Source organism: Balearica regulorum, chromosome 17 (assembly GCF_011004875.1).
Source record: "Balearica regulorum gibbericeps isolate bBalReg1 chromosome 17, bBalReg1.pri, whole genome shotgun sequence".
Taxonomy (NCBI): Eukaryota; Metazoa; Chordata; class Aves; order Gruiformes; family Gruidae; genus Balearica; species Balearica regulorum.
The window spans coordinates 11,284,821-11,297,650 of NC_046200.1; the positions used below are offsets into that span (position 1 = coordinate 11,284,821).

At 44.1% G+C, this 12,830-nt stretch overlaps 1 protein-coding gene across 8 annotated transcripts in view; it reads right to left on the bottom strand.

The window, feature by feature from the left end:
- GGT1 (gamma-glutamyltransferase 1) overlaps positions 1 to 12,830 on the bottom strand; it is a 57,667-nt gene that overhangs the window by 10,052 nt on the left and 34,785 nt on the right. For 3 of the 8 annotated variants that reach the window (XM_075770056.1, XM_075770054.1, XM_075770053.1), the window contains 3 exons: positions 1,384 to 1,551; positions 606 to 733; positions 280 to 369 (listed from right to left, as the gene is read on the bottom strand). The exons of 1 other annotated variant lie outside the window; for it this stretch is intronic. In XM_075770056.1, coding sequence (XP_075626171.1) covers positions 280 to 369; positions 606 to 733; positions 1,384 to 1,547 — 382 coding nt within the window. In that variant the 5' untranslated portion in view covers positions 1,548 to 1,551. Of the gene's footprint in view, positions 1 to 279; positions 370 to 605; positions 734 to 1,383; positions 1,552 to 1,645; positions 1,768 to 6,505; positions 6,672 to 9,141; positions 9,408 to 12,830 lie in introns of those variants that run through there. 4 more of the 8 variants (XM_075770057.1, XM_075770055.1, XM_075770058.1 and 1 more) reach the window with 4 other exon arrangements.

Below are 12,830 nucleotides of genomic sequence, written 5' to 3' on the forward strand. Positions count from 1 at the left end.
AGCAGGTATGGAAGAAGTCATACTCGGTGCTTTGGATTCACTTCCATTTTTATGAAGTGAAAAGCAGAAAGTGCTGAGGTGACCAACTAAAGGACATTATTTTTAGCGTCCATGTCAAGACAGAGTTTGCAGATTGTGTAGAGAACATTTCTAAGTGAGAAATCCTGTAGATATGCCAGAACCTAACTATAAGAAATGTTTTTAATTTAGATGTGTCAGTAGCAGCTAACGTTGGAGCTATGTGGTCCCCCCAAAGCAGTGAAACAGCCTTTGCCATACCTTTCAGAGAGAGCTGTGTGTTGCTCCCAAACATGTCCTCTGATGCTCTTTTTGGAGCCACCTCTCTTGCATTAATGATTTCCACTTTTCCTTTAATGACAGAGCAAGGAAGATGATGTTTAACTCTGGACTCAACACACAGGCGTGGTCTCTGCTGAAGAAGTCTGATCAATGTGAGCCAGTTTCTTGACAATTACTTTGAGGACAGTGTGTTCCCCCAGAAGCTGTGAGAGTCAGTCTTTTACCTTCACTCAGGTAGGATAAATCACCTGCTTTAGATAAACAGTTCTCAAACTCTTCCAGATGTGTACAACCCTGTTCCTTACCTGTGCTGCTGTAGATGGTAAAGAAGAGGCCCCCTCCAATGCCCATGCTGTGAGCATTCATGAGTCCTACACAAAGCAGAGCTGAAATTGCAGCATCCACTGCTGATCCACCTTGCTGGAGGATGTCCCTGTGCAGCAGAAGAGAATGCATCACATGGTGACGTGTTAGTGTCTCAGCTATCTGTGAGCAGTAGAGTCATCTCAGCAGAGCAGCTATGACAGATTCTCTAATGGATGTTTGTCCACACCCAGTCATAGGTTCCCAAGGAATAGGAAGTTTGGAGCTTCTGCCACCTTAGAGAACAGATCCTAGTGGTATAGGTGCAGAACAGATCAGCCCTCATTAGAGACACATCCAAACCAGCTTGAAAACAGAGATGCGTCAAAGTACGTGTGGGGACAGGCATTCCAGGCATATTCATTACACATGAGAAACAACAACTCTCTGAGGAGCCTGAAATCTGCAGCATTTGCATCTAGAACTGGAAGACAGCTTGATAAATGTTTTTTAAAAGGAGTTTGAAAAGCATCTCATTTCCATTGTTCATGCATCTAGGGAATCTTTGCCTGCTATGTTGTCCTTGAGCAACTGCAGTAACATTGGTCAGGCATGGTAAAAGCCCAGGTTTTATTATGGCCTCCTCTTTCTACATGGAGATTAGAGATTATCTGTGCTGGGCAACTGCCAGGCTTGCACCTGGACAGCGGGGAAACAACAGTTTCGTCTTGCACAAGAGCTGTCAGAGCTAATGAGAGTCACAGCACAATTAGTGGGTACCTTCCAATTATTGAGCACTGCCCCGCATCTGTAGCCACAGCCGCCCTCTTATAAGTGTGTGTGTCCCCTGAGTCAGGGCGCAGCCCGAAGAAGAGTCCCAGGAACAAGATGAGCCCCAGCAGGGCTGCAGTCAGGACTCCGGCCACCACATAGCGCTTCTTCATCTTCCTGTGGGAAGAGACAGGATTGTCAACCTTGCTGCTTCTGGGCACATGGGAACTAGGGAGCAGATGATCAGGCACAGAGCAGTCTTTTCATCTACCTTGTTTCACATCCACTGTTTCCCCCTCTACACTCCTGCAGGTGACTGCTCTGTGCATGGAAGGGCAGTTTGGGAAGGAGTGAGCCCAGTTCTGGCCTTGACAGTTACATCAGGGAGATGTCCTGTTTGAAGTGAAGTAGAATATCAAGAGAGGAGAGGATGCTCAAAATTTCCTGCTACTCTTACCTTTCAGTGGCGATAGGCCAACCAACTGCTCTTTGTGACTTTACACTCTGAGGATTTTAGATGCTCATCAAGCATTTAAGTTACTGCTCTGCTTGGGAGGACAGAGGCCCAGTGTCAGATGGGATTTGATCTAGTTCCCAAATCAAGTCAGCAATACCAGAGACTTTTTACCAGATTCCCCTGTCCAACACATGCTGGCAGGCCCTTTGCCTCCTTTGTAATGTGATGGAGTCAAGGACTGCATTCTGCCCACATCCTGGAGGCAGGCTGACATTGCCAGGCGAGCAGCCATCCGTGTTGACCTCTTCCTCCCTACTTCATAGCCACACAATGAGGCTGTATATATGATGTCTTCCCATCTTTCCAACCTTTGCTTTTCAGCAGGTTTCCATGAGTTCCAAGATGTGGGCAGTGAATAGCTTCCTCCTCTCCTGAATCTCTCACATACAGGGTCTCTCAAATATTTCCTCACTCAGATTCACATCAAGACTTTTTCTATGGGCACTGCTGGTACCATTTCTCTATGCCCCTGCCATCTCTGTGCAGAACAACCATTCTAACAATTCCAAAGCTTTTACCAGCTTCCTCTTTACCCATTACTGCCATCCTATTTACAGAGTGATCTACTAAAGTGAGCACCCCGGGGACTCCTGGAAGCCCTGGTAACAGCTCTGAAGTGTTACAGTACCAGAAATGAAAACGTCTCAAACCAGCAACTATCACTTGGGTAAGAACCTGTCTTATAGCAGGTAGGTAGCCTCATACACCAAAAAAGCAGCAGCTTCGTAGGTGAGAAGGGAAATCCAAGGGGCAGAACATAATTGGAGTTAGTCATGACTCACATCATCTTCAGAGGAAAAATTCAGAGTGTTAAATACCATGTCTGTGAAGGACTTCATCCAGAAGGTTGTCAATGACCAGTGCAAAACACATCTTAGTCATTAGCAAGTGACCTTGGCCAAAGCTATTTGGCACACCATCCCCTCCTTGTTCAAGGTTCTTGGTCAGACCACCTTTCCAATGAGCCTGCCACTTCTAGGGGGTCAATGGCCAGCGCTCATGTCTCCATGTTTCCCAGTCCTGCATACAGCTGCTGTTGGGGTGCACAGGATACTGTCCATCTGTGAGCAAGCACAAGAACACCAAGGAGCTCTCTGGCAAGCATATTCCAGATACCCACCAGGATGAGTCAAGAGTTATTGAGGGGATGGAGAGTCACTGCCACCTTGTTAGGACTGACAGTTCACGAAATACAGCTTGAGCAGGTAGTCTTTGACCCATTTCCTTTCCCATTACAGGCTTGTTCCAGCAAAAAAGACCTGAATCCATCCTATTGCCTTCAGGGACTAACTTCCCCCTGTGTAGTGTAGCTTTGGGTTTTCCCCATGACTGCTGTACTTGCACAACAGCCAAGATACCCTTTACCTTACCAAAGCCTCTGCCATCCTCAGAGACAAGCCAATCCATGGCATTGTGGGTGAAGAGTGGATCCACCAACCACACCCTCTGTCTGTGGATGTTCCACAGCCCAAAGTAGAGCAAACTCCAGCAGTCAGAGCAGCACTTGATGCCTTGCAGCAGCAGCACACGCGGATTAGGGAGCAATGAGTGTGCCAGCACTGAGCTAACTAGAGGAAACTGGCCAGGCCAGCCAAACCAAAACTTTTCTCAGAAGGAGGAGATTAGCAAGCACTACCCTCTCAACCTCACCCCCACTCCTGTCATTTAAATTAGAAGATATACATTTGCTATCCAAGCCCTGTATCTGTGAGTCTCAGTCTGAGCGCTAATGATGTCCATCTCCAAGTAAAGCAGCTCAAACCATGGTGTAAATCTACTGTATGTGCTGTTCTGTAAACAAATGTCAACCGAGGGCAGCAAAAGGTAAATGGATGAAACCTCTTTCCAGGTTCTAGAACTTGATTTACACTCAACTACTTTTAAAAGAGACCAGTGGCGTGTTTGCAGAGCAATGACTGTGCAGGGAAACAGAGAAGCCATTATGTCCCCAACAATAGCTCACACACAGCCTCAGAGTTTAAAGACAGTTTTGTTTGTTGGCAGAGAGAGTTCAGCTTCAGCACTGGCAGTCTCCTCCAGGCTTCACAAGAAATGCCATGGGATCTTTTATCTGTGCCCCAGCTAGGCAGAAGGTACTTTGTTTCATCTGAAGGCTGCTCTATGTCGGGCTGTCCTGCAAGCCTGGGGTGACTCAAGCCCCATAGCTGGTGTGTTAACCCATAGGCTTCTGGCTGGGGCTGTGCAGTTCTCCACAACCGCTGGCCTCGCTGCCAGGCTCCTGTAAAGATTTACTGCTTTGTCAGGCAAGTTATTTTGAGAGCAGGAGAGAGGGGAAACCTCAGATAGTGCCTCTGCTCTCATCTTTCACCTCCCCTCTGAATTTGGATGACACTTGTGAGCATCTTCTAGACTCATAAGAACTCCACACTGACTGCCCAGCTGCCTGGTGAGGGCACAGACCTTGAAAAGGGCCCTCCAGCCCAGTTTATACGTTCAGGTGCAACTCCTGGCCAGCCCCCAGGGCAAGGATAAGACATGTACCACTGGGGGCAGGAACAAACACACAGACTGCTGTGAAGAAGAGATACAGATCGCTGGGCACTGCTTTTGCACTGCACTGTGGTACCATGTTGCACTCTGGGCTAGGCCTCTGGGACCCAAGTGGGGCCAGAAAAAGTGAATGTTCTTCCTAAAAGTGCATCTGTGCAATCTGTCAGATTGATTCTGCTAAGGAAGAAGCAGACGTACAAGCTAAAGATCTTTCTCTTCTTCAACAGTACAGACAGCAAACTCATCTGAGGATAATCCTCTCCACCTTAACTGCCAGCTCAACTCCCATAAGCTCCTTAACCTATTTCAGGCCTGACCCTAGAGGGAAGCATCCCTTGCGCAGTCCTTACTGCCTTCCTAAGTGTGGCACAGCACAAAGCCGAACAGGCATTTTGTTTGCTGTACAGCAATCAGGAGATGGATCAGGAGCCTGCAGATATCCATTCTCTAACCCACCTCTCCATACATGCCCCGTGCCCTGGGTAGGTGCATTGCAGGAACAGCTGAGTTTTGGCACCAACGGTCTTTTTGAGCCTCAGCTCTGAAGCCAAGTCCCCACTATGATTTATTGTTGGAAGTGGAACAGCAGCTGTGGATCACCACCTGAGCTGGCTCCCCAACTATTGTCTGCTAAGACTGGCTTTAACCTCCAGATCTCTGCCAAATCCAGCTGTTTGGAAGCTGGGCTAGCACTTTGGTCACACAGCGCTACTCAGCAGCAGCAACAGGTCTCCAGGAAAGAGGGACTATAAAACCATTATAAAAGCAACATGATTATTTCTCACTGTTATAAAGGTCCAACAGCCAATCCTAGCCATGGAGTTTAAAACGTGGCCTGATAGTCTGTCTTAATTCATATTAGGAGAGGGGAAGGACCAGTAAGTAGGAGAGTTATGCCTGTATGAGCAACCTCACTGAGCTGTATTCAGATGTTTCACAACATTCACAACCTTACTTAAACATGACACTGTTTTTGCATTAAAAGAACCCCAGCGCAACAGGCTAGCTAGTGTCAGGCAGGGCATACAGGGTCTGACATCTCCGTCAAGAGGGCTGGGGCAGAGCCTCTCTGGGAGAGAGAACAGTAGGATTCCAGAGGATGACAAAGGAGTCCCAGGTACGGTCAGGCACTGCCTTGTTCTTGAATGAAGTAGTGAAGGAATCATCCACTGACAATGCCTAATACTTTAACCCAACAGGCTTCTGCTTTAAACCCATCTTGCAACAGCTGCATACCTCAGCACCCACTCCTAAGAGTTCCTTGTACTCCCACCCCCAGCCCAGTAGCTAATACTTGGCTGTTAGCTTTGAGACATTCGTCCTTACTTTCCCCAGGCAGCACACATTATGCAAAGATGGACTGGACATCTTGAATCTTGTCACAGGACATAGGCTATGTTCTTCCTATAAAACTCAAAGTCTAATCCATATCAATAACTGCCATATTTAAATAATTAACAACCAATAGTTGAAAGAATGTTTTCACACTCTACTGTTGTGTAGTGTGAACCATCAGAGACTTTTGAGTGAGAACGTATGTAAAGCAAACAGCTGCAAGATTGTCACAGGGCCCCCAGGAGTATAAGCCAACAGGGGCCTCACAAGAGCAGAACCAGGTTGCTAGCAGAGGCCCAAGGGCTGTTCACACAAATGTTCCATTACTGATCCAGCATTATGTGACAACCAAATGAAGGTGCCTGCACTGAATCACATGGATCAAACTGGGAAACTCAATCTCAAAAATGCAAATTATTAAAATAAAGTTTTATAAACTCATTCAGAACATCACTGTTACATTCACTCCCAATTTAAAATCAAAATGTTTCACTAAATAGTTCTGTTCTCTCCCAACTGTTGCAAAAGATGTTTTCAGATGCTCTTCTGCCATTAAACTAGAAGTTGTTTATTAGACCTGAGCTTATTCAGACTGGTTAGTCAGGTCCCATCATTCTCTTTTGGCAAGCTTTCATCTGATATATTAAAAAAAAAAAACCAAAACAAAAACTCACATTATCCCATAGTCTCTTAAATCAGAAATCACAAACAGCACTTCCCAGGCCGAGGGGAATGGCTTAATGAAGGTAATTTCTAATTTTCTCTTACCTCTTGAGAATATTTGCAAGTCCGTCCTGTTCTTTTGCAAAGATCGTTATATACTGATATCCTTTGAATATCCTTTCTCAAGCAGTGAACCCCTTTCTAGGGACAATATATCCTTGTAGCTGTAACCACTTATCTTCCCTTAAAAGCTCTCTGAAGCATGACATACTATTTGATATTTGTACTGCTCTGCTCATGGAGATTAACCCATTGAAACTCATTATGTTTGAATTCACAGTACCAGAGGAATGCATAAGTAATCATTGACTAGGTGAAGAGTCAAGAACCCACACCTTTTAAAATGCATATTTTGGCATCCAGGTTGTGCATCACCAGCAGAATCACTCTGTGTTCTTGAAATTCAGTTACTACATGGTGCAAATGCGAGTTTTCCCACAGCTCGTCACTAGCTCTTAAGTTCTGATTAAGCAACTGGGCAAATATCTGGTCATCTTAAATAGAAGTACTCCCATCTCCACGTGGCCATGTACTCTCCCACCCCTCTTGCCTAAACAATTGGCACTTGTGATTCAAAGAAAGAATGGATTTTAAGTGTCTGCACCTTGTAGCCTAAACCCAGACACCTTGACAGATTCAGCTGTGATTACATTTGGTGGGAATAACCTTTCTGCCAAGGGTGAGCGACTGCGTGCAATGCAAGGGCACCTGATCAGCTCACATATCCGTTCTTCAGCAATCACAGCTACACACTACCTTAAATTGTCATTGGGTTTAGTTCAGATTAATATTTCAGCTGCAATAAGAAGATTCAATGCCTGTTCTGCCACCCCTGCTCCCATAGCAGCACCTTCTGGCAGGACGGATGGCAGAGCAGGAAAGTAGGGATGAAGAAACCTGCCTTCCATCACTAAACCTCACTGAGGTTTTTAAGCAACAATCCTACCTGTCTGCTTGCACCAAGTCTAGAAGCACAGTTGCAGCTCAAAGGTCGCAGCTCACCTGCTGTTGAACAGTGTAGCATAAACCTCAGGAGCAACCCAGATTCAACGTGATGAGCTGCATGAACTCTTTGGACTCTAAGGACTCAGCTACTAAAAAGTTTACACCACTGCTGCTGCCCATGGCTTGTTAGAAACTTCAGACCCAGCTTTGAACATAAGAGCTGAATGCCCATCAAGAATGCCGCACAGGCAAATCACAGCTTGCCTGAAACTTGGGCGCAGCAAGGATTTGAGCCCACATGTCCTAAGCCTGATTTTTAGCCAGAAGGCTGTCCTGCAAACGCAGGATGAAGCAAAGTACGCACTGCTAGATGCTGTCTTTTGACCTACCAAGATCAGTCAAGTGGTTAATGTCCAAACCTGTCCAGTCCCTCTGCCCCACTCCAACCTTTGACACACTGGCTCTTTACTTACTTCAGAAGGATGGTAGCTACACTACAATGACTCATTAACAAAGTTTGACCTCACTCCAAGAGTAAAAGTTTTTGGGAACATGAGCCATATTTCCTCTGCTTAAAAATACATCTTCTTTTTTTTGTAATAGCAACAAAAGGGAGTTCTGTTTAACATTTACATTTGATAAAAATCAGTATTACAAAACATGAGCATTCCAGCCTTGAGATATTTGGAAGGGATTTATCATGTGCCCATCTTTCAAAGAGGACTTTCAAATACCCCTTTCAAGGCATTGCATCAAGAGAGCAGGGCCTTTCAGTTATATTGCTATTGGTCAAGAGATCTTGAGCAAAAATGGAAGCTTTCTGGATAGTTGGTACTGGCAAAGAAAATATTCTGCAGGGTCAGTAGGATTTGCTGTTTCTACTGGCCAGTCTGAAGGATACTTTCAGAGTGCAGGCCACATTCAGTTAGTAACACATACCGCTCTCACTGGGTCTAATTTACTGATGTGAGACCCATGATGCTCCACAAAAAAGATTGTGACAGGAGCTGTTCCAAAACAACTATTCTCTGAAAAAGCAGATGATGGGGAAAGGTACCTATTCTCTGTCCCAAACAAACTGAACTGCACTTTCAGTCTGTCACACCTTTAATATTAAATGATGAATATTTTATAGGGGAATTTAAGATGCAGTCTACTGAACTGAACCCTTGGCTTAATTTACTAACTGCAAGGTGATGGGGAAAGGCTGCTAGCTGTAAGAAACCCCTGTTCTAATTATCCAACCATTACTCTTTGCCCCCACTGCTGAAAGGCAAGTTTTATAACAGTGAGCCACCAAAATTAAGCAAATTTCTATGTTCTTCTTCAAGGGCAATGCAGTCTCATCTGTGGCATGTTCTTACCAGCACAGAGCCGGAACAAGTTGGATGCTCCTCAGCAAGTTACTCTTTCACTTTTGCTCAAGTAGAGTTGAGGACGGAGTCAGAGAAAGTTATGAAACCTGGTTAGTGCTTCTGGTTCTGTTAGGTGAGTAGCTTGCTATGCACAGGTTGCACTATGCATAACTACCTCATTTCAGTCATATGTAGTCTTTGGGAACTGTCGAGTATCTCTGTCTAGGCATTAACAGAACAGATAGTCCTGTTATAACTCAGCCCTTGCATGCTTCAAGCAGCAAAGCCACACCTCAAACAGAAATACCATGGTTAATGAAGGTGCATTGCTGCCTTGTTAATCTCAACATCTCAACCCATTACAAAAAAAGAAAGAAGTACCTTCTGCAGGGCTTGCCATCTCTTTCCGTTTGTGATGTTCATGGCATGGTCATCCTTAACATTCTCCAAAAAATAGCATGCACTATTACATTGAAACATGAGCAACAGAGTTAAACCTCCATTTGTTCCTTCTTCTAAAGGAGTGTATCCATCAGTGCATGAAGCAATGCCTTCACAGCTCTTGTAATAGAACTTGCAGATACTGAAAAGCATCAGGCAATCTGAAGGCATTTCTGGGTAGTTTTTCTTTTTGCTTCTTCCCCCACCCTCTATTGATTTTTTTTTTTTTTTGACAGGAATTTCATGAAGTAACAGCAGCAACAACTCATACAACATAGATCACACAATCATATCTACTGTTCAGACAGCTCCTTTTTATGGCAGAATATAGAATCCAAGGTTTCCATTTCCTGATGTTTTAACTAATGCATTATTGTGACAGAAGCTGTTACAACACGTCCTAATCTTGCAGGTTAGAATTTTTTTTTTCCATGAAGAAGTCTTTCCCCTCTAACAGAACAATGTTGCAATCCAACACTACCTGAACATAAGCATCAAATAGTATCTTGAGTGCCCAGTAACACAGAGATATTAATAAGCACCTGAGGCTTCTTCCCACTAAATAACAGTTCCCTTTCTGACCCTTGCTCCACTCTTCTACATTTAGCACAACCAGTGGAAGTTAAGTACCAGCTGCATGGGTAGCAGGCAGTTCTAATTTAAGCTAAACACCACATATGAAACACTGATTGAAAAAAGAAAGATCACTGCTGGAAAAGTTCCAGAAAACAAGTCACTAGGGGAGACTCTTAAGAGAAAAGGTACTTCAGGAACTGGAAAAGTTGCATAGCATGCAATAGGTCAATCTCACTAAGAGCAAGGACACAACAGTTGACTTTCAGAGCTGAAACCAAATAAGCAGATACTGGTCCACAGCCAAAGCACCTCCTTCCTCTCTGCTGAGAGTTGCTTCCACTATTTGTACCTGCTCAAAGAGAAGAAACCCAATAGACCCACACACTCTCATTTTATGAAGTCTGGTTTCCCATAATCATCCACAGGTGCACACTCCTCCCTGGGGCAAAGGTAAGCAAAACGAAAGATAACTTGTAAATGGGGAGGTTTACTAACTCTTCCTTGCCAGCCACATAGCCTAGTTCTGGTTATATTCTTCTACCCACACAGGTAGCTGAAGTAGTGTTGCTGTGACTGTGTTGCGGTGTGACAGCTGATGAATGTCCTTGGTGATCAGAGGTGGTGTTGATTGCTGTGCAGAAGGAACAGAGATTTACCTTTGACAAAGACCACTGGGATGTGTTTAAAGGGGGAAAGTTTTGGTAAAGCCTTTTGAGATTCTACTTTTCCGACATCAAGGATTCATGCTGCTGGCATATTAATAGAATTGTCATGATGTCAATGGATTCAGATTCTTGTAAAGTGATTATAATCCTAATGATATTCCAAATATAGAAGAGATATAAATCTAAAAGAGATGATTACACAAGGGTATAAGATATTCAAATGGATTATGACAGGTATACTGATATGTAGATTCTATAGCTTACATCATAAGAAGGGTCACCCCAAAAAGCTATTTCCTGAGCTTTCCCTGAAAGGATATTTCTACATTTTGTGTCATCTTGTTCTGCCAGATAAAGAAGATGTATGCATCAAAGAAGTAACAGCTTACAAGTAGAATTATATTCTGTAAGAGCACTTTCTTGATTTTGATAATAAAGGATGTTAGCCCATATTTCCTATTTTCTGTTCAAATTACTTTCTATAACAACTCAGTATACCTAAGTGAGCATAATGACAGTAACAAGGACCAATTCATTAAACCTTATCTCATTTCAAGTCCTGTCTAGCAATAAACACAAACCTTCGGCTTCTCCCTTCCAGAAAAGGGTGACTATCCTCTGTTCAAGGTCTGTCTTGCCACTTTTCCTCAATTTATTATCTTTCTGCTACCTAAACTCAGTCTTTACTCATAAATTTTACATCAAGCTCCACAGTTTCCTAAATCTGCACCAATCTGTACCATTTATTTATCAGCTTTAGGAAGCTCTTTCATCTTTGCAAAGCCTTTCTGCCAGGCCACCAAAGGGACTGTGTTCTCACCACTAACAGACCTGCCTTTTCCCGCGGCAGCCAGCAATCAGCTCAACACCACAGTCCCACACTGCTTACCCTCAACCTCACCATCCTGGAATAAAAGAGAGGAGAGGACTACTGAAGGAAGAGAGGAGGAAAGAAAAGGGAATAACATGGGGGAAAGAAGAAAACCTAAACTGGTGGAAGGGAAAAACAGAGGAAGCGGAATGAAGGAGGCAGATAGGAGGACAAAAAAAGACTAAAGAGTAAGAAAGAGGGAAAAACCAAACAATGCCCACTCTCAAGGTTAGAGGCTTTCTTCAGTTTAGCCTGACTGCTGCAGTTGGACATATCCTTCACATGCACGTTGAAGCTCTCAGATCACAGATGAAGTTTGGACTTTCTTGGTGCTCTGCACAAGGGTTTATTTAATGTTATTGCTGTAGCAGGTAACTATTTATTTTATAGACTGTAGAGCATATGGACAGAGACAAACAAAAAAACCCCCTAGATTCCAAAGTAATAAAGGAACTCAAGACTACATTCACTGAATAGGTTTCCAAAGACTTCAGCAGAACTTGGAAAAGAGCTCAGTTTCCAATTGAAAAAAAAAAAAAAAAAAAAAATTGTAGCTACCTGCTTAAATTCACCTGCTTTTGCTAAATCAAGACTCTACAGATAAATGAGTGTCTTAATTGCCATGGAGCTAGTTTGAATAATTTTGCCTCTCCTGGAGTAGCCATGATCTGATTCCTGCTTGTTGTGGACAGCTGGATCAAGAAACACAGCCCAGGACTGGGACCTTGTGCTGGATTAGAGAGAAGACCCCTGGTCCCAGAGAGCCCACCTTTGACGTGTTTGATGGGCTTCAGCACAAACAGAACAGCTATATGGGGACTGAGTGGATTTTCAGTGGGGGAAGTTGTACCTCTTCCACTAGAGAGGTAACCATAGCTGTTGGATTCAGCTTTAGTAATGAGCATGAGATGGAGATACCATAACATAAGAAACAGCCAAGAGCAGAAGCAGGTCTTTGTTTTCCAAGCAGACGTAGGAGAGGGCCATTCTTTTTATTCTGGTAACGAGCACAGTCTCCTGGGTGCTGTTCTGGTCCTTCATATCTCTAAATATTCATTTTCCTGGGCAGAATCTGTTCCTTCTCACACAAATAGAGTTGGCCTTGACAGTTCCTTGCAACAGAAATTTATTTACAAAGGGTTAAATGTGGTTTATTTTAGGACATTTCTTTCTGCTTCACAGGCCATTTTACCCATACGCATTTCCCCTGACATGCTCTGCTGAGTGCTCTCCCTGCTCTGAATCAGGAGCTCTGTTCTCTTCCACAGCATTGCCTTTCCACTCTGCTTCTGGAGGACATCCCAGCATCATTCTATTGTCCCTGCAGCTTTTCTGGCTCTGCACCTGCCTCCTGGTCTTTCCCCCTTGCTGCTAGGTAAGAAACCTGCCAGTGCTTGACTTCCCATCCCAACACGGTCTGCGTTTTCCAAATTACTACTCAGAAGCACAGAATGATGTGGGAAAAAGAGGTATGCAAGATCTATGGATTTCAGCCCACTCCTTAGACCTTGCTTTCT